This window comes from Phymastichus coffea, unplaced genomic scaffold (genome assembly GCF_024137745.1).
Source record: "Phymastichus coffea isolate CEN01 unplaced genomic scaffold, Cenicafe_Pcof_1.1 PCOF00098, whole genome shotgun sequence".
NCBI classification, from domain to species: Eukaryota; Metazoa; Arthropoda; class Insecta; order Hymenoptera; family Eulophidae; genus Phymastichus; species Phymastichus coffea.
The window spans coordinates 527,047-548,079 of NW_026706909.1; the positions used below are offsets into that span (position 1 = coordinate 527,047).

Genomic DNA, 21,033 nt, shown 5'->3' on the forward strand with positions numbered 1-21,033 from the left:
CAGATAAGCATGAAAGATGTAAAAGAATGTACGATTTTTGTTGGATTTCTAAATGTACCGCATATAAACATACTAAATAATAAATTAATAAATCTAATTGTGCATAACAAGAGTTTTTCGGAAGTAAGAAATGACGTAATTAATCTAATCGGGATCGATAAAAAAATCTTGGTAGTATAATCCATTTGTGAGTTGTTATTTGGTTCTAAGATTACTTTCTTTAGATTTTTTATTCAATTTCAAAATATGTAGGTTCAATAAACAAAAATGAAATTTCTCATTTCATAACAAAATATATGTTGAAAATTTTCTATAAAAATAATTTTACATGTCCAGTATAAATATCGGTGTATATTTATTATCACAATCTTAATAAACTTCAGGTATTTTAAGAATATAATCATTCTTCGCTCATCGATCACCAATCAATCAGTCACTCTAACTGTTGTAATATAATACCTATTCACTCTAATCACTGTGTATTGTTCATTTTCAGGTTGAAAAACTCTAAGTACGTCGTCTGCTTATTTAATATGTATAGAAAATGACACCTACTACATATATATACGCAAACTCAAGTTAGGTTAAGGGTGTTTTCGAAAATATGCGTTTCACTACACTGGCTAGTAACGATCTGGCAACAGCACACCATTTTTTGAACATACTGACATGTTATGTGCATGCCAATGTCTGTCAGTAATGCAAGTATTCAGTTTCGATTTTTAACTTAGTTTACACACCGTAATTGATCCACCAGAAAAATTCTTTGATTCAAAATTGTGCTAAAAAATTTAATTATTGTAAATTAATAGCAAATTGTGTTTGCAGAGTTGATTTATCATCAAGTTGATGACTGCTAGTAAATGAACTTGTGCAGAGGTGAATCGTATATAGTCCCACATTAGCTAATGTAGAATTATACAACCCTGAAAACACGATTTACTATTAATTTACAAATTAAATTTTTTAGCACAATTTTAGATCAAAGAATATTTTTGGTGGATGACATCGTATGCATTACCTATAAAAACTTGTTTTGCAGTTTCCTGTGTGTAAAGCCCCGGTCCCATAGGTACACCCAACGTGAATTGAATCGCGACCCCCCCAGTTAGGTTGGTATGAGAATTCCGTCGTTGCATCGGAACGAAAAAACCGCGGGAATATTCAAAAATGAAAATTCGTTTTAAGATACGATAAAAAGTTAAAACGTTACTAATTTGTTTTTAGGTTTAAAATTAATTGTTTGCAAACAATGAATTTAGATGCATGATTATTTGATTTTAGGTTTTAATTATATAATTCAAGAACGAGCGTTATACTATGGCCGATCTGAAAACCACCGTTACGGACTGAAAGTAGCACTCTACCAACCTAACTGGGGGGGGTCGCGATTCAATTCACGTTGGGTGTACCAATGGGACTGGGGCCTAACGTCAATACGTTCATAAAATGGTGCGCTGTTGCCAGATCATTATGTCCAGTAAACTGAAGCTCATATTGACGAAAACACCTTAGGTTTTGATGTTCTTTAAAAATGGAAAATGTATATATATATAGAGTTTTGTTTACTTATTGTAAATACAGTGCTTTATATAAAATGTAAAAAGAATAAAAAATGGGTACAAAGATACTGATAGATATCCACAATGATCTGAAATTATTAATTGCCGCAATCAGTGGTTTCGAGGTCGAGTTATATAAAAATTGATTCAGTTTATTAACCTATACCGAAAAAGCAATCCATTTTATACATATTTCAAGCTATAAATTCGTATATTACAGGAAGGAGAAGAAGGATTTCAAATTTGCGAACGTTTTGCCTTGTCTCAAATCAAGCATCACCGTTACTTGTCAGTAAACAGCCATGCAGTCAAGAAAGAAATCGAAGAGATCACTCAGAAGTTTCTCATCCACGGGAAATACGACGTTGCGAAGGAGTTTCAAGAACTGGTGCGAACTTTTTTGACGAGTTTTGATTTTGAAAGACATCCTCAATATGACTTACAATGGTCTCTGCTTTCATTGCTATTAAATCTATCCAATGAAACAAATAAGTCTGAGGTTAGTACTTCATATCTAAGTCGAGATCGAAGTCAAAATGTATCTATCACTGCTGAGGATGACATGTCTGAGGAGATTGACTGGGCACAGTATTTAAAGGAAGGTCAAGCAGAATTTTTTTGCAACTATGAAAGTGACAGTGACAGTGTAAGTTCATTTAAAGCTCTTTCATTCATAAACATTTTCCACCTTTAAATTTTATTGTATATTAATTTCAGGATTGGTCCACTGATGAGAATGATGGCCAAATAGATCTCTCGATACAGAGCAATCAAAAAGCATCCACATCAAGAAAAGATGAGTTGCCCACAATAGCAGATACAATCAAAGTTACAGATAGCAAAACTTCAAATAGTTTGCCACAAGACATTGTATCCAAAAACTGGTTGAAGAAAAATGTACAGAATACTTGGTGGAATGAACTCGATTGGCACCAATATAAAGTTGCGAGTGAGTTTGAAACTGCTCATTTTTATGAAATTTGGAGAAAGAACATCATGAGAAGCAATAAAATCATTGGTACATTAAGTGAGTATCAAGCATGTCGAGAATTACTGTGGATGTTTCACATTCCAACATCAATGGCTATATTTCAAGAGGAAAATGATAAAGATTTCTCTATACGTGATGTGTCAATACCAAGTTTGAGTTCAGTGAGTATTTACTACATTTAAATTCTACTATCTATCAAGCTTCTTCAATGATTGCTTCATTGTACAGGTAGCATTTAAAAATATGTTAATTCCATTTTGTGAATATTTTACAATGATCAGAGAAATAGATTTGTTCCTTGAAAAACTATTCAAGCAAAATGATAGTTATAAACCACCACTTACTTATGAAGCATATGCCATAGCTCTACAGCAAGAACTATTAGATATTAAAAAAGGATTTGTTGAAGTGGAAGTAGAATTAATGACCCAAAGTAAGTCTTTTTACTTATTTTACAGCTACTTATATATATATATATATATATATTTTTTTTTTTCTATAATTTTTGATTGTAGACGACCAAAAAACATTTCTTGTTATATCAAGAAGTTTAGAAAAGTATCTTAATCGATTAAAATTAATTTATAAAATTCATAAAAACGTCACTGAAGACTGGGAAAAATTAAATAGTTGGCAGTGTGCTTCTAAACTCTTGTCAAAACTGTACTTCAAAATGCAAGACTCTAATAGCATTGAAACAATAAATCTATGTGCCATGTTGTATCTTAGTAGTCTATCTGTATACTTAAATATTGTTGACATTTGGCTAAGTGAAGGTAGATTAGAAGATTGGAGAGATGAGTTCGTCATTGTCAAGTGTAACGAGTAAGTTTTACTTTTTCAAAACAAAATAGGTTATTATTAAATTAATTAAAAATTTTGTTTTCAGAACCATTGAAAGTTGCTCTAGAGAAGATAGTAGACCTTTAGAAGGTTTTACGTTTCGAGAACTTGATCCGTTATGCCTTAAAGATCCAATAATGAATGTTTTGGTACACAAAGTGTATCAATTCGGTCGTAGTATCGAACTTCTTGTGACGTTGGATCGCATGTCCGATTTCTGGAATATGATGGACAAAGAGAAAGGTAATTTTGCACGACCACTATATCTAAAAAATTATTGTAGAAAATAACATGTTTTACCACTTCAGTTGCAAGAAACAAATTGAGCGAGGAGTATTTTAAAGAAATTCTCAATAAAAGCTCAAAATATGATTACCTAACATTCACTGACACAACTGACGCGGCACCACTAACAATTATTGAAGTACCTGTTCGAACGACTTACGATTCGGAAATAGCGCAGAGTGTAATCCAACAAGTATCAGCATCAAACAATCCATTTCTTACAAAAGCTTTAGAAAGTTTTATTTTCGAAGATCAAAGTACAGACAGCATCGATGCAATAAACTTCAGTTCTAGTCAGCCAGATATAGAAAATTGCAAATTGTTTGATTTTCTATCTAAATTGAAAATCGTATTGCCATGGAGAAGAATCTTTGAATACGGAATCTCGAGGGTCTTAGAAATGAAATTCACAGGTGCTAGTAAGTTGGTGAAAGAAATTCTCGTTCGTGAATATAAATTGGAAGTTCAATTGAAGCTCATGCGTTCAGTTTACATGATGGAAACAAATCATGTTATGAATAATTTCTGCAAACTCATTTTTACAGAGGTAATTTCTCCATTCAATAACGCGTAAAAAATGATTTAATAAATTTTAATTTCAGATCGAGTCAAGAAGCATGTGGAACAATGCTTATTACGTAAGTTGTCTCCTGGAAGAAGTTCTTACACAAGAATGGCCTGACTCGAGTTCACGATGGTCGGTAACAGTTTCAAATACACGTACGACTAAAATTCTCGAAGCTATTGACGGTGTTAAGCTTGATTACGCCGCTGGTTGGCCTAGCAATATGCTACTCAATGATGAAGCACTCGACAAGTATAATCGAGTTTTTAGGTTTGAATTGAAACTAAAATGGGCACTTTGGACACTAAATAATCTGCAGTTTACCGGTAGATTTTTTCTTAACTTTAAATATTATAAAATAATAAAAATTTGAATTGCATATTTTAGATCTAGAAGGAACAGACACGGCCGCTAAGCGTGATATCATACAACACTTTCACATTCGAAGGCTTGAAAGCTTGCGATTTTGGCTTCTACATGCGATTGGTTCTATTCACGCTTATCTTTCTGGTCAAGTATTATTGAGTTTAGGATCAGTGCTAGATAAATCTCTATCATTGGCTAATGATTTAGAGACGATTATTACTGGTAGGACATATTGATTTTTATATTTCACTTCTTTTTTGATAATTATTATTTCCAATTTTTAGTGCACAACGAATATTTAGACAACGTTCAAGAACATTGCTTACAAACTGAAAAGTTTAAGGATCTAGCTCAAATAATACACAAGGTAAGTAAAAATAATTTGATAATATACAAAAAAAATGAAATAAATAAATAAAAATATATAATAAAAAAATTTTTTATTTCATGACAATATTCTAATTGATTATAATTATACGAAAAAAGCTACTGGAGATGTGCGATGATATCCGAAGTAACTGGTCGCCCAAATCATTATCCTTTATCGGTAAAGTTTTGGATCAATTAGAGAACGATTACGTGAAGCATCATACGAGCCTTGCACTTGGACTTCACAATGCAGTGCAGCACAAGGATGCTGATTACCGTAAGTCCGAGATCGCTGCCGAGTTTCTACAGTACATCGTGATCGTTGAATCGCCAATTGTTATGATCAAAGATTAGCATAGGGTTATTTTTCTGCGAAAAATTTTTTTTGTGTGAGTGTACTTCCATGGCTAAAAGAAACATGATTTTTAAAAGTAGAGAAACGCTATAATCATATCGTTTCAGATCGATATGTCAAGGTACCGTAAACATAAATGAAAAAAGATCACCTTTTAACACCAAGATAAATAAATTTTACTTCTTAAGTGTTTCGATCGATTATGTTTAAAATACAAAACAGCACATAAAATTGATTAAAAAAATAAGTCGTAGATAGAGCTGAAAGAAAATCACCATTTTAATCGTAATGATTTTCATTGACTTATATTGAAATTACGTGCTTATTTTTTTTATCAAAAGTGCAATGAATTTTAAAAACGAAATGCAAGTCACAAATTCATCATATTAATTTTTGCAATTTATTGTACGAAAGATAACATCACGTGATCATATTTCAATTTAAATCATATATTAATAAATAATATATATTTTTTGTTTTCTTACCCTGTTTGCAGTGACTGGTTTGAGTTCTGCCTTTAATTGCAGTATGCCGTCGACTTAGCATAGCGGCACAAATATGCAATACACATTATAAATCCTCGACTCATATAATCTAGTATTAGAGTAGAAATATAGCATATTTTGTGCCCACGGCTCATCGACGAAAAGAGTTTTTGTCCTAGCTAATCATCTAACACTCCTGCAAGAGAGATTCATTTATTTGAATTTTTTTTTGTATAAATATAATTAATTGCTTTGAAAGTTTCATCAGCAGTTCAAGAATCATTTGTTGTACACATTCTTTATTCATCCAGTTTTGCATATATTATTTCACACATTTTGTATGTAGGTACAATAAAGTTTCTTCTTATGTATGTTTTTACTTTTTTTAATTCCAAAGCACTAAAACACAGTAATTTATTAAGATTTCCATCGTCCTTTAACCAATCTATCATTATTTTATTTCAATTCGCTTTTAAAAAAAATTACAAATATTTAATATAATTATATTTATATTATAATATTTTATGAAAAATATTGTAAATTTATTTTCCAGCTTAAAATCAAAACATTTGTAACAATTTACTGTATCAAATATTTAAATAATTATATTTTTATATAGTAAATAGAAAACGTAAATTTAATCACAGTTTAGCCTACCAAAGATTACTTAATATTTATATTCCTTTCTTCCTTTATTCCTATCGTTTCCAGGTAAACTTCTACTAACAATAGTTCCTGGAATTAAAAGTCGATTTCGTTCGGTACAAGATCATATCACAAATCTGGGACGAAACATTTTCAACGAGATAGCTCACCAAAGTTTTCCACCTTCAGGAATCACTGAAAGAGTGTCGAAAGAAGTCTTGTCTCTCTCGTTAAGAATGACAACTGGGTAATTATTACAATTTATCTCATTTACAAGTTTTACTTAATTCATTCATTTAGAAAAAATTTAATACTCATATACTATACATAAAGACTTTTCCATTTATTTATACTTTTAGAAAAATATACAAGATGACAATATATTGTTATGAAATACTTAAATTAGTAATATATTATTTAAGAACGTTTATCTGTAACTTTTTTACTAATTTTGGTTCTGTGACACGTAAAAATTTTTATCGGATACATGATTTTTAATCCCAAACATTGTCGGATAGACTTAATGAACTTAATACTTCCGATGTTTGAAGAATACATTTTTTGCAATTAACATTTCAGTCAAGACACAAACGGCTATGACTGTACACGCTTCGCTGATGTTGAAGAGTACGACAGCGACGACAATTTCTGAAGTAAAAAATAACGAAAACAAAGTCTTTCTCATAACGCGCACACATAGAATATATTACTTGTATATATACAGTTAATCTTTCGCAAATATTTAAATCGCTCAAGCTAATAATATATAACGTTATTGTTCTTTCATCCTACTTGCATCTGCGAGGATAGATAAAGAATCTAACGCAGTGACAAAGCCTTACAAAATAAAAAAAAATAATTTCTTACCGGTGTGTACGAATAAATTTTTGATTTGATGCTTATTGATATTTTTGTAAACAAATGCGAATAATTTGACAAATTAGTTAATACAGTTTACCATCAGAATCGTACCACAAGAAATCAATAACCTTATCTACTTAAAAATTATCATTATTCAAAAATTTCATTAGTAATTCAATTACGAAGTATGATTACAACAGCGCAAAAAAAAAACAATAGCGTTCATCCTGAACAAACGACACGATTCTGAATTAATATGTTCAACACGAACAACGAAATCTTTAAAAAGTCTCTCTGCCGAACAAGTCGAGCTTGACACGAACGGCAAGTCTCGCGGGTTAGCTTTGTGCAAGCACAGCCGTACCATTAGGCTGTGGTTGCGATTGAGATGCTCCACTACTAGTACTTGGTCCTGGCTCAGGGATTGCACTGTTGCTCGTTGTTGGCGACGTTGAATGGTTGGTTACATTTACATTTGCAGCTGCCAATGTTTTATTGCGTAGCTCGAAAACTTGTTGAATTGCATTACGGAAACAGAGGAAGTTATAGTCGATGACACCTGCCAAAAAAGGTCAATTTAATATATAGTTAAACAGTGTTTGAAACAAAAACTACGAGTTAAAATACGTTTCCAAAAAAAGAAATAGAAACAACTTTATCTAGCTTGTCGAGATCCTACCTTGCCTATCAAAATTATCTTCCCTCAAAATGCAAACAAGAGCAAGAAATTTGTTCACTTCTCTCAAATACAAAATAGTTCCATTGTTCAGCTTAATCAAACTGGAGCTTTGACTGTCAAACGCCGCTGCTTCCACATCTTCCCTCAATCTAAAATCATCAAAACAAAAACAAACTATTATCACGATCCTTATTGCACGTACGTGGTAATTTATCGTCAATTTGCGACAGAGAACTAAACGAGTTCACTTATTTATCGTGCAGATTTTTTATTTTTCATTTACAACACTTACCCGTATATACAAGATACATCGATTACGACATCAATCATATCGCAACAAAGTTCATAACTCTGCATATCCACGGGTGAGCTGTCGGTCGCAATATAAATTTTCGAGACTACGTCGAACAGAAAAGCTTTTTCTATAGCTGAATTCTGGAAAATTGAAAATTTTCTCAATATTTGAACTATTACATTTTTCATTTACATCCTTGTAATTCTGTATTTACCGAGATAAGGATGTTGAGTAAATTTTCCAAAGTTGGTAACTGTGGTATGAGTTTTTGTACAACTTTGCTAAATGCCTCAAATATACTATGATCATAAATTGATGTCAGATGAAAACTCAAGTGTATTTGATCACATCCAGAATCAATCAAATCATCATTTGCTCTAGTATGTATATCCCTCTGAGTTTCCATCTTGTAATCATCCGACAGTCCATCAACTTTATGTATGAACACCTCAAACTTGATAGCTTGATTGACCTTGTAGGCCTTTGTAACTGTCAAGTGTAATTTGTTCAAAGCTTCCATATAATCGTCTTGAGCATCTATGACAAAAACAAGTGCTCCACAGCCTCCAAAGATCATATCGCTATCAAATGTAGGATCAAAAAAATCAATCTGCCCTGGGAAATCCCAAATTTGAAATTGCACGAAACTTGAGTTACAGATGTCATCTTTGATAATTTTATTGGTACTCTCCAAGAAGAGTGTTTCATTAGGTGACATTTTGTGAAATACCACCTTCTGTATAGATGACTTACCACTCCTAAATAATGCATGCACAAAAATCAATATCTCCTACACTCATCTATAAACATTCAAACATACCGCCTCAGACCCATCAGGAGTATTCTAGGTTTCTGATCGCCAGTGAGTGGACCAGCAGAACCCTCTCCATCTCCATCAAAGGGTGTATAGCCAAAATCTTTGGGAAAAGATCCAACATCATAGCCAGTCTGATACTGGTCATCGTCATCCTAGATTACAAGAAAATAAAGAAAAAATCCAAACGGTCAGCAATTAAAAGTCATGCAGCAATGCAATCTTGCAACCTGCCTTGTTTTTCTTAAAGTATCTTTTCATAATTTAATAGCATCGGGCGATCTGTATGAGTAGTAACTTATTGAAAATTATATCAACGCACACACAGTCGTGTCTAAAAATATAAAGCTTCTAATCGCGTGCTCTCTCTCTTTCTCTCTTTCGGCGCAACAACGCGTTATCAATTGCAGAGCTTGACAGATAGCGACAACAGCCTCGTCAACAAACATAATATTAAGACTGCAGCATGAAGTATTTGTATGCGACTTACCATCGTGATTTTCTCAGGATAGCTACGGTAGAAAGGAACCCAAAGGCAAATTATTTAGTTGGCAGTCGATGGATGTACAACCACTTTGCAGCGCATTTGTTTACTTCATGGCCTTATGTCAAAAATCTTATGATGCTGATACATCGCCCTGAGCGCACATCGTATAGTCGAGCTGCCATTACTCATACATTCAAATAAAAGTGAGGCCAACTGCGTGATGTTCTATGTGCGTGTGTGTGCTGCATAACGCATGCGCCTCTAAAGATGTGACGTCTACGAGTGGCGCTTTGGAGTTTGAATGATAGGTTTTATTGACGAAAAAAATAATATACTTATATATACTATCACTGTTTTTCTAGTGTTTGGTAATATGGAGTTAATACTAAACGTGGATGGCTTGCAATAGAATTTCATGTTTAATTACAGTTTCTAGTCAACAAATGAATTCAGTATAAAACGTCTAACTTTAGCAGTAAATTAGTTGTTGATATTAACATAACTACAAAATTCGACAAAATTAGACTGAGCATCATTAATAATTATTAAGAGATAAAAAATTAATAAGGTGATAAATTTGTGAAAACGTCCGTCTAATCGTGCGAGCCCTGTGCGAAGCAACTCTACCTCACAGCCTATGATGCACTACGCGCCGACGCGAAGTACGGAAGTAGCATTTTTAGTATACTGCCGAGTGCCGCGCCAGGAGTTTTTAGGCACCCGCCCCCGCTACCGCTTTTCCCTCTCTTTTAATAGTTGAAGAGCAGTCTCCGAAGAGAACTCTCGAAGATACCACGTGGTGTATTTTTGTGCTTTCTTTTTCTTACCTGCATAAAGTGCAACGACTCTAGCTCTCTGTGGGTCACTTTATAAGTTTTTCGACACTCCGTGTGCAAAGTGCGTCTTTCCCGAACACTTAGCAGAGAGCGTGCGTTGAAAATCATACTTTTCCCACGACGTATTAAAAAATACGGTACAATATATGTTCGGGAAAGAGTCTCGTTTTGTTGTCTTTACACCCTCGCTTCTCTCGGGCGTAAATACCACGAAAGACAAGAATCTACTTTCCTGCGCTTGTATCGTTATGTACTAATACGCAATTTGGGTTTAATTATTATTCTAATAATTAAGTCCAAATTGCGCGATAATGACAATTGAAACGCTTACACAAATGTTTTTAACAGTTTTTATTTAGCTGCATAGTCCTTCGCATGCGCAGTGCGAGCCAAGATAAATAAATCGACGCATGTTCACCACGTGCTCGCATAGTTGACCTCCCACTCCATCCCCTCCGGATACCCGTACTGCAAATAAGCTTTGACGACCTTCGTTTCTCTTCCGTACCACCCGGCGCAGTAGGAGACAGCAGTTAGTGTATTGGCGCGCTTCACGATTACGTTCCTGTGAGATCTTGGAAAAACTGCATCTCCAAGATATAACCATGACTGACCAACAATTCAAAAATGTCACTCATTGCATTTTCGACATGGATGGTCTACTAATAGGTAATTCATATAATTAAATGTTTTTATCTGACTCCCTTACGCGATTCTACATGATGTAAGCTTGTTGGTGAATTTCCGTGACGTACAGCACGAGCCTCACTCACGCGCGCAAGTTTAATTATTTCGCATGATATTGATTTAACGATTTACACGTGTTGTAAAGAAGTGAGCGCCGCAAATAGAGCTTACGACTCGTCCTGGTGGAGAGCTACCTTAAATTGCTAGCTCGGCGCAAAGAGCTTACTTGCAATTGTAATGCGGTACACGTGCATATAGATACAAATATGAGATAACTGTTGCGCTATTATATTGTCTGCCACTAAAGGGGGTATGTTACGATATATCTTCGAAAGATTACTGTTAATATGCAATTGTTTCATCAAAATTTATTTGCGGATCGTGATTTTGAATCTACGGCGGAAAAACTGGTTTGAAGTTAATGCGATGTCGTAAGGGAGCGTTAAGGATGGTTTATTAAGCATTTTGAAAATTGGTAAATCTTTGAATTAGCATATTACTATTAATATTGGTTTTTAAATTTGGGAGAAGTAAGCTTTAGGTATTTTTTTCAGTCTGATGCAATATCTTGGATTGTTAGTAACAGTAAAAAGCTTTTGGATAGACCTTTTGAAATGAGATTTTGATGCAATTTTTGTAATAATAAAAATACTAAGTATTTATAAAATGATAAAATGTTGTGAATTATTCATTGTTTATGTAAAAACACCAACCAGCATCCACAGTCAACTAATGTCACATTTGTAAACTAACTTTATGCAACCCCTAAGCCACATACTCTTACCCTCATTTCGCAGATACTGAACAGCTTTATACAGAGAATTTTAATCGTATTCTTAGTCCCTATGAGAAAGTCTTCACATGGGAACATAAGAGTAAAACCATGGGTTTCCACCAACACCAGCTGATAAGTTACATGATTGAAACTTTCAAGCTGCCAATGCAACCACAGGAGTTATCTGAAGCTCTGCAGCAAGGCTACAATGAACTGTTTCCACATACTAAACTTTTACCAGGTAATTTGAATATTCATGACTTTTAATTTGCTTTTTTTGCTTTTTGTACTGTACAGATTCCGAATCGGTTTACAAGAAAATATACAGATCTATTTGTGAGAAATATGGACACAGTTATGGGGGAGACCTGGCCTTTGAAGTGCTGGGAAGGCCAGAACGTGTTGGTGCAGAACTCATTATAAATTATTACAAGTTGCCATTGAGCATAGATGAGTTTCAGGACTTTTACCATCGCTTGCAGAGAGAATTTTTCCATAACGTTAATATGATGCCAGGTTAAGGACGTAATATTTGCTCCAAAAAACTGCTGTTTTGTTATTTTTGTTTCGCAAGTTTCTTTATTTATAGTTACTCAGTTTTTTATTTCAAAAAATTTCAAATGCTCACTTTCCATTAAACATTCATTAATCGAAGTAGGAATAATTAATTCTGTTTTATTTTATAATTTTTAAATTAAACGTGCTTTTATTGACAAGTGTGATTGTGCTTAAGGTTTTAATGGCATTGTCAATTATGATAATTTCATTGGTGAACTCTGGAATTAAAATTTCAATTGCTTCTTTATGTCACTGGGACAAATTATAAACCTGTGCAGAAAAGCAACAAAATGCAATCATTGAAACCACTTGCAGTCAATTTAAATTGAATGTTGCCTCTTCTTTTCAGAGTAAAATTATTAATAAATAAAATACATGTATAAAACATGATACATTTTCACAGTTTTGCAAACAAAAGTAGCAAACATCTATTCTCAACTTTACAGAAAAGTGTTTCAGCAAAATACTGCATTAGGTAGTTTCTCTTATCAAATTTTCAGAATATTTTATCAAGAGATCTCAAATCGACATTCCAAGCTGGCATATTTTGGCACCAGTCATCATTTTTAATTGCATACTGTAGCTTCTTAATGCTAAAACTGAAAAAATTGAATTAACAATTTGTAATAAGTAATGTATATTTTTAAATTTATGTTGATAGGTGCTGAAAGACTCTTGCGACATTTGAAAAAACATAATGTTCCTATAGCACTGGCGACAAGTTCCAGTGCTGAAAGTTTTGCACTGAAGACTGGACATTTGAAGGAAGTTTTTGATCTATTTGAACACAAAGTACTTGGGGGATCTGATCCAGATGTCAAGCATGGGAAACCTAGCCCTGATATATTTATAGTTGCTGCAAAACGGTTTTCTGATGTACCTGACCCATCCAAAGTGAGTTAATTAAAATTAAGATTTTAGCATACTATCAAAATTAAAGCAAATAAATTAAAAATAAAAATATATTTCAGTGTCTTGTCTTTGAAGATGCACCAAATGGTGTTCAAGCTGCAATTGATGCTGGCTGTCAAGCTGTTATGGTACCTGATGAAGCATTACCAGAAAAATACACTGAGAAAGCAACATTAGTACTGAAAAGTTTAATGGAATTCAAGCCTGAATTATTTGGTTTACCAAAGTTTGACTAGAAAATATAAATGAATTATTAGAGAAACTCAAGTTATAAGAAAAATGTATTAATTGCTAACACAAACACTGCGTTGTAAATAAGAGCTATCTCTTAAATGCAGTCAAACATTATTTTTGTAGATCTGTATTTCTATGAAGTATGATAAGAAAATGAATTGTACAGGTTACATGAAAATAAAATCAAATATATTCTGTTTATTATTGCTGTATTCTTAAATTATGTGCACAATATTAACATATTTTTTAATAATCCAATCAATAAAAGAAATTTTATGCAAAAATTAAGGGATTAAAAAATATGATGAAAATATGTTAGGAATAATGTAACTAGACGACATAAAATGAAATTCGAGATTTCGTATTATTTTTTTTATAAGAGATTGAAGTTTGTAAAAATAGGTTTTTCAAATTTGCAAGCTACAATATACATACATTTTGGATGAATACGTTTCAGATATGTTGTAGAGAAACATGATAAAAGTACAATTGGAGCCGTCGTATGATTATTTCTGTTCTTTAGTTATTGCAAAAATTACCAATGACCCTCGAAAATGGCCAATTGTAACATACGGAATATTTATTATAAAAATTACTTTTTTTCTATTTTTAATGTTGTTAAGAGGAAGCTCATGATTTTAAACAAAATAATCCCTCGTGCGGTTGAATATGTTAATTAGTTGCTGAAATGTTCTAATTAGTTAACTAAGAAGTGGTTAAAATACGTAGCTGTAATTTTTTTCTGGTTGAAGGGATTGAGTTGCAAGATAGTTCACTTGATAGTTGGGGTAGGGTTACGACAGAAATTTAAAAAACAAAAATTTTTATTTCGCACAGTTTTTGCAAAAATTACGATAATGATCAATGCAGCGGCATTTGATATTTCAAGAATTAAGCTTTTTTTTTTAAATTTTCGCAATATTTCCTAAATTTTAACTCTTTTTTACTTATAAATATAGGTTTCAAATAAAGTCAAGGGACAGGTGCAATGATGGGGTGACTTAACCCGCCCACTTTCTGGCGCTCGAAAAAATTGAAATCGCGCGTTCAAACTGATGCGTTCAGAAAAATTAAACGATATTTCTTTATATAATAAATAATATTGCATTATACGACAATAATGCATTAATTGTTAAGTTACTAATTTCTACAATATATAGGGAAATCGCAAACATATTTATGTATAACGTAAAAAAACATTAATTTTTTTCAAGCTTAAAATAAGGGAATGAAATTTAATGTTTTCATTTGCCAGTAATAAAATATAAACATTAATGTTTCAACAACTCAATAACTTCGACAACTAAAAATACAGCTACGTACTTTAGTCACCTCTTATAGTTAAATAATTATAATATTTCAGCAGCTAATTAACATTGAATCGTACGAGGTATCATGTTTCGATTCATAAAAACTTTTTTTTAAAAGTATTAAAAATTATAAAAAACGTAACTTATTTGCAATACATATTCCATATATTAAAAGTAGCCATTTTCGAAGGTTATTGGTACTTTTTGCAATAACTAACGAAAGAAAATCGCCCGACGGCTCTAATTATATCCTTTTTCATTTCTTTAGAACTTATATCTGAAACATTTTCATTTAAAATGTATACCTTAGCTTGCAGACTTGAAAAACTTGTTCTTGCAAATTTTGACCTCTTATAAAAAAACTTATGAAAAATCTCGAATTGTATTTTACATAGGTTATATGCTTAAATTATACCTGACACATTTTCATCAGATTTTTGCATTTCTCAATTTTTGTTTAAAATGATCACTTTTTTTCTCTATTGATTGAACTATAAAATAAACAATTTAAAAAAAATGTTGCTTTTGTTTTAAATGAAACAAGTTATATTAATTGATCCCAATTAATTGTAAACAAGCTATTTTATTTAATTTGAAAACTAAATAAATAATAGTACATACTTTATCATTAATTAATAAACTATCATGTGGCAGCTTTACGTAGATTTTCTATAATATCATTTACATTCATGTTTGCTAAGGGAATGCATGATTCTTTGCCGTACACTGTAAAATTATAACAAATCATATTAAAAGTCATTAATCACAACTGACAATGTTTTGCAAATTTCTACTCACAGGCTCGAACATAAAGCTTTGGATCAATGTTTGAACATTCTCTTACCAGGATGGGAAGTTTAGGATTTGCTTTTTTTAAACTGATGTAATGATCATTAATAAAATTCCTGAAAATAGAATGTATTTTGAAAGTTGTGCTATAACCTACAAACTAATTTGTACGAAAATTAGACAACAAAGACACTTATGCAAATATAAAATACAATTGTAAATACTTGTTTACCTTGCTCCTTCACTTGTTTTTGATGTTTGGCACATCAAAAATCTCAATTCTTTAATTTTTGAAGCTACTTTAAACCCTGCCATCTTACCAGGAATTTATTGCTTCTGCTAGCCTCGTACTGGTGGAGTGAAAAATGGTTATGTCTGAATTCTAATGTTAGATTAGCCTAATAATTTTATAGAAGAAATGTAAAGTAAAAATTAAATTATAATTTATAGCTATGATATATTATTGTTATAATCAATATAAAATGGAATTATCATTCGATTACTTGACTAGAGTAGTTGGCGGAAAATTTCAATACAACGATATGATTTTTTTTAGTTGACAGTCAACATCATGTTTGATTAAAAATGGAAGGTTAAATTATTTAAGTAAAAAAAAATACAAAAATATGCTTCGCTCACAACATTTTCAGTAAATGTGATTCAATCACATCTTAAGATGTTCAAAATTCAAAGTTGACAAGTTTACATAAACTCATGCTTATTCACGTTAACAATTTTCGTATTTTTAAAATTAAATTTTTTTTCTTCAAATTATGTCACACCTACCACTGTTTGACAAAGGTTTTCCTGCTTACATAAAAGAAATTTTCGGTAAAGTCAATGTATATTGGTACCAAGCAGAATTCACACAAAGTCGTTATCCACCTGGTCAAGAAAGTCAGTTCTCAATTTTTTTACATGCAACCTCGCATCATAATAAAGGTTTAAATTATTTTTATTTCATTAGTTAGTGAAGCATGCACTTTAATTTGTCTACTAGTAGCCCAGCGCATCAGTCAATTAGACTTGCAAATTATAAGTATTGATAGTATTTCACCGTTTAACGCGATAATAGCTGAAGCAATAATAGAAGGCAACAGTATACATTCTTACATTATAAAAAATAAATTGATCTCAGATCCGTATTTAAATGCAGAAGAAGCTCTTCAGTTTGGAGGCAAAAAATTGAGTCCATTGAAAGAATGGGTAAGTTATTTTTATTATCATTACAAATTTATACTATAACACTAATTCAACATTACAGAAATTTCAAGTTTTCCATGAACATTTAGACAGTAGTTTATTCAGAAATATTAAAGTATTTCTTTATGACTGGTACAGGTGTCCTAAGTCACAAAATCTATTTATGTTGTTGATCACCTGTGGTAGAACAATACTTTTCACTTTCCAACAACAAATTAAAGTGGTATCAATAATTTCGCAACAACAAATAAAGGCTTTTAAGGTAGTAATGAAATTGAACTATTGACAGGTAACTCTGTTTGACTCTCATGGCCACAGTAGTGAAAGATATCCTAATAGGGGATTAGTAGTGGCACAAGTAGGTTTGAAAAATATCAATAACTCGTAAAAATATTTACAACAAATAAAATTTAATTACAGTCGCTAATTGAGCATTTAGAAGAATTGTGTAAATGGTATATAAGGGATGTTATACACAATTGCTACCAAGTGGTTGCTGACCAGTATGAGTTATCTTGTTTATATTACCAACAGCAACAGCCTAAAAAATCGAATGGCTGTCGCGAATGTAGGTGTAGTGCAACAAGCAAAAGTATTAATTATTAAAACAAAAAACGCCAAACTTATTTGAAAAATGTTAAAATATTGTAAAATCATCGAAAATATTAATAAATGAAATAAAGTAGATTTAGAACGAAATGAAAACGACATTTGTGTATCACTGAAATTTATTACTTTATTAGACCAGTTATACTGAACTGTTTATTTCAGATAAATGTAACGACACGTTTATTTACATTATTTACAAGCTTTCTAACGGTTCTTAAAACCACTTATATTAAAACGATGTTGAAATACATTTTTTTTTCTCCAAATTAATCGTTTCCAAAGATGACTCAATTCAAAGCTTCTTTTACTTATACAAATTTCATTTAATATATATTCTGCCTGAAATAACCAAAAACCTGTTAGATTTCTTGATTGGGCTATTTCACCTAAACTTAATCTTTAAAGTAGTTTTGTAGTTTTTCCTTAAATTATGTACGGTATTAAGAGACAGAAACATTTTTCTTTTGAAACCACTAGCAAAATTATGTGAAGTAAAATTTTTGCAAAAAAAGTTTCATTATTCTTGCATTATAGTTGTATATAAATACTTGACGATTTTTGAAGATCTGTTTGCAGTAAATCTACATTGCTCTTAATTATTTATATATATATTTGTGTTTTCTGCACTATTTTATATAACAAATTCCAATTAAAACGTTTTTTCATTAACGTGAAATTCTTACATATAGCCAAATTTACTTTAAGCAATTTACACAGGTATAAATAGATGAAAAGTATTCTTCTATAAATTAAACTTAAAAAATGCAAAGCTGAAAAAATGAAAAATGTCAAGTTGTTTTTTTCAAACATTTTTGTTTTTTTTTTGTTTTTTTTATCATCACAGCCAGTGTATATGTTTGCTGTATTCCACTCTCATGTTGAGATTATAAATAAATCAGTTAAGACAATTATAATTATTTATTTGGTAACTGTTTCTCAAAATTCAGAATGATTAATTTTCTTTAAAAAACAAATAGAATTTTCAAAAGCCGTCTTTCAATCTGTACTACAGAACATTTCTTTAAAAAAATATAAATTTATAATCTTTTCATAACTTTTTTCTAACAATGAACACATCAACCGAATTTGCTCTGTATCCTGGCTGTTGTAATTTGATGATTAATTGCATAAAATAGTGGTACACATCGCGAAAAAAAAAGAAAAAATTATGCTACCTCGTAATCTTTAAATTTTCGCACATGCACACATAACATCGTAGTAAGTGCAGAAATTGCCAAAGAGAAAAAAGAATGTTGATCGTGAGAAACAGGCAATTTTTTCCTCCTCTTGATATTGTTTTCTTTTTAGACACTATGGTATGAAAAATATTTCGTAGCTGGCCGGTGAATCAATAGCGAGTGGCGTTAAGAAGGTTGGCCGATCAATGGCTGAGCCCATTCAACGAAGTCGTCAATCAGCACTGGCCACGCTCCCTCCTCATCGTAGTTTGACATTGTTGAATTGATCATCAATGCAAAGTCCAGTAGCAGGTTCCACGTGTCTTTAGGGATCGATCTCTTATGGTGTTCCTAAAAGTACCAAATTGTTTTAGAATCATATTTAAACTCATAATCAATTTAATGATGCATACCTGCAAGAACTGGCACCACAGTGGTAAAAATTGAAATCTGTCTTTCAATACAATATTCCAATATGCAATAGCCATTTCAAGCTCAACTCCTTTCTGTCCAGGATTTTTGGCATAATTGAATGTGAATTGGTAAAAATCTTTAAACTTTAAAGGATCCCGTAATTCAAATTCTAAGCTACCTAGCCTCCCCTTAAGTTTATCTACGCTATCAGCCCTATAAAGTAAGAAAAGAATATAATTTATAATTTATAAAAACTTTTAAAATTTCAGATTACAAATAAAACTTACCCTAACTCTGTCATACCATTCATAAATTCATCTCTAGTAAACACACATTGCGCTTCTGCCCTAAATTTCCAAGCTATGATTAATACTAATTTACTTTCAGGCGTGAGGCCCAAATCATCCAAAAATTTCATTATGCCACTTGCTAAGATTTTGTTTGAATCTGATGAATCTAAAACATATTGTTTTTTTAACTGATGACATGAGAAAGCCAATGCATAGGATTATCTATAGTGTTCTCCAAATTAGATTCTAAAGAAAGACATGAACCACTTGGTTACTTTGTATGCATTAATGCATTATTTATAAGTTGTAAGCTTGTAAACAATAAATTGACTAAATCTATGACTTATATCCTTGTGGGAACATTGCAAAATTCATGACATTTATTAATATAGTGCCCAATTGACAAATAAATTGATTAATTACCTTGATATCTGCTATAGAGAATCTCAAGCTTTTTTTTGTCAACAGAACTTTTAGGCTCCTTATAATAAGCTTCTGGATTCTGAAAGTAGTTGTCACTTGCCAAATCCAACTTCCAATCATTTTGTGCCAAGCAATAAATGGCAGTCTGTTCTCCAGTTTGAGTAAACATTATGAACTTTCTTACTTTATCCCGCTGGGAAAATTTTAATTTATGCTGTAAATAGGAAGCGAAAAAATTAATACTTTGCAAATAGTTTCGAATTTGCCTGCAACAACAACTCTAATTTCGTTAATACGCTAACAATTATTTAACAAATGCAAATTGAATAATAAATAGTTATGGAAAAAATCAAGTCGACCATTAGTATAAATAGAAGCGAGAGATGACAATCGTAAAATAACGTTTGTTTTTTTGCAATTGTCGAATGTTGAGAGGTTATTCAGTGCACAAAGAACTCGCGGTTGATTCGACAAAGTACTCGAGTTGCTATTACATATATAATGGAAAATTCGTGAAATGATCGATGCAGATTTATAAAATATTAATAGACGATTAATGCGACTTACCATGCTTAAAACAAAGATGTTTGGGCCCCCGAAAGCCAAAATATTTTTGCCTCACGCTATTGACATGAATATGCGCATGTCCACCATCGAAATCCAACATAAGAGCGAGAAAGAGAGAAATACACACGTACACATATGTATGTACTATATACGCTATACATGCGCAACGAGACTTTCGCGCAGTTCCCGGAAATTTATAGATGAAAATTGCTTTTTTCCTTTGGTTCAAGGACGAATCACTTTTATGGATCAATCATACGGATTGTCTGAATTTTATTTAAACTTTTAACTGCTGATAACATATTATGGAAGTGCTTCTGGAAAATAAATCAATTTCACTCGATTAAATAGACGTTTCTTGTGTTTAGAAATTTGACAATTAAGCAATGTACCTCATAAGTAATTGTGACTTGTACATTTTACTTTGTTTTCACTTTTACTTATATAACATCACATTCAGTATTAGTTAATCAATCATATTGGCCAATCTACGGGAGTCAAATCATAAAATTAAAAATGTTGACGTCACACTACGCATGCGATTTAAAAGAAGACCCGCAATTTATGATATTGGATTTATATCGGCGTCTCTGTCAGCGTCTCACCGCCATCTATATGTAAAGTAAAGACACGCAGATTTACCTCA

General features: G+C 31.8%; 6 protein-coding genes across 13 annotated transcripts; 3 read left to right on the forward strand and 3 right to left on the reverse strand.

Annotated features, from left to right (window-relative positions):
- Window positions 1–1,497: 1,497 nt before the first annotated feature.
- On the forward strand, window positions 1,498–6,632 carry LOC131669975 (gamma-tubulin complex component 5). Of its 2 annotated transcripts, XM_058945220.1 has the most exons (12): window positions 1,498–1,687; window positions 1,783–2,208; window positions 2,280–2,714; window positions 2,782–2,986; window positions 3,069–3,378; window positions 3,443–3,639; window positions 3,705–4,228; window positions 4,284–4,572; window positions 4,634–4,834; window positions 4,897–4,979; window positions 5,099–5,258; window positions 5,833–6,632. In XM_058945220.1, the coding sequence occupies exons 1-12, from the start codon at window positions 1,616–1,618 to the stop codon at window positions 5,877–5,879; spliced, it is 2,949 nt and encodes a 982-aa protein (XP_058801203.1). In that variant the 5' UTR covers window positions 1,498–1,615; the 3' UTR covers window positions 5,880–6,632. The 2 variants fall into 2 exon arrangements, with proteins under 2 accessions (XP_058801203.1, XP_058801202.1); XM_058945219.1 differs by lacking the exon at window positions 5,833–6,632 and having other exon boundaries at window positions 5,099–5,821.
- Window positions 6,633–6,767: 135 nt separating this feature from the next.
- LOC131669976 (ras-related GTP-binding protein C) lies at window positions 6,768–10,012 on the reverse strand. The gene is made up of 6 exons (XM_058945221.1): window positions 9,606–10,012; window positions 9,122–9,270; window positions 8,516–9,059; window positions 8,299–8,441; window positions 8,007–8,155; window positions 6,768–7,886 (listed from the first exon to the last, which is right to left on the reverse strand). The coding sequence occupies exons 1-6, from the start codon at window positions 9,606–9,608 to the stop codon at window positions 7,666–7,668; spliced, it is 1,209 nt and encodes a 402-aa protein (XP_058801204.1). The 5' UTR covers window positions 9,609–10,012; the 3' UTR covers window positions 6,768–7,665.
- A 284-nt stretch (window positions 10,013–10,296) lies between these two features.
- Window positions 10,297–13,775, forward strand: LOC131669977 (pseudouridine-5'-phosphatase-like). 7 transcript variants are annotated; one of them, XM_058945223.1, is made up of 5 exons: window positions 10,297–10,530; window positions 10,787–11,107; window positions 11,923–12,141; window positions 13,120–13,352; window positions 13,430–13,775. In XM_058945223.1, exons 2-5 carry the CDS (start codon window positions 11,044–11,046, stop codon window positions 13,604–13,606), a joined length of 693 nt encoding a protein of 230 aa, XP_058801206.1. In that variant the 5' UTR covers window positions 10,297–10,530; window positions 10,787–11,043; the 3' UTR covers window positions 13,607–13,775. The 7 variants fall into 7 exon arrangements, with proteins under 7 accessions (XP_058801206.1, XP_058801207.1, XP_058801205.1 ...); XM_058945224.1 differs by lacking the exon at window positions 11,923–12,141 and adding an exon at window positions 12,198–12,416 and having other exon boundaries at window positions 10,299–10,575; window positions 13,430–13,770; XM_058945222.1 differs by lacking the exon at window positions 11,923–12,141 and adding an exon at window positions 12,198–12,416 and having other exon boundaries at window positions 10,299–10,530; window positions 13,430–13,770.
- Window positions 13,776–13,875: 100 nt separating this feature from the next.
- Window positions 13,876–16,122, reverse strand: LOC131669978 (NADH dehydrogenase [ubiquinone] 1 alpha subcomplex subunit 2). Its single transcript, XM_058945230.1, has 3 exons — window positions 15,936–16,122; window positions 15,713–15,819; window positions 13,876–15,640 (listed from the first exon to the last, which is right to left on the reverse strand). The coding sequence occupies exons 1-3, from the start codon at window positions 16,016–16,018 to the stop codon at window positions 15,558–15,560; spliced, it is 273 nt and encodes a 90-aa protein (XP_058801213.1). The 5' UTR covers window positions 16,019–16,122; the 3' UTR covers window positions 13,876–15,557.
- Window positions 16,123–16,476: 354 nt separating this feature from the next.
- Window positions 16,477–17,529, forward strand: LOC131669895 (uncharacterized). The gene is made up of 5 exons (XM_058945088.1): window positions 16,477–16,600; window positions 16,671–16,909; window positions 16,968–17,129; window positions 17,196–17,264; window positions 17,327–17,529. Exons 1-5 carry the CDS (start codon window positions 16,477–16,479, stop codon window positions 17,510–17,512), a joined length of 780 nt encoding a protein of 259 aa, XP_058801071.1. The 3' UTR covers window positions 17,513–17,529.
- Window positions 17,530–17,636: 107 nt separating this feature from the next.
- Window positions 17,637–20,922, reverse strand: LOC131669894 (DCN1-like protein 1). Its single transcript, XM_058945087.1, has 6 exons — window positions 20,780–20,922; window positions 20,388–20,704; window positions 19,821–20,034; window positions 19,395–19,563; window positions 19,107–19,320; window positions 17,637–19,044 (listed from the first exon to the last, which is right to left on the reverse strand). The coding sequence occupies exons 2-6, from the start codon at window positions 20,388–20,390 to the stop codon at window positions 18,880–18,882; spliced, it is 765 nt and encodes a 254-aa protein (XP_058801070.1). The 5' UTR covers window positions 20,391–20,704; window positions 20,780–20,922; the 3' UTR covers window positions 17,637–18,879.
- Between the last annotated feature and the right edge of the window lie 111 nt (window positions 20,923–21,033).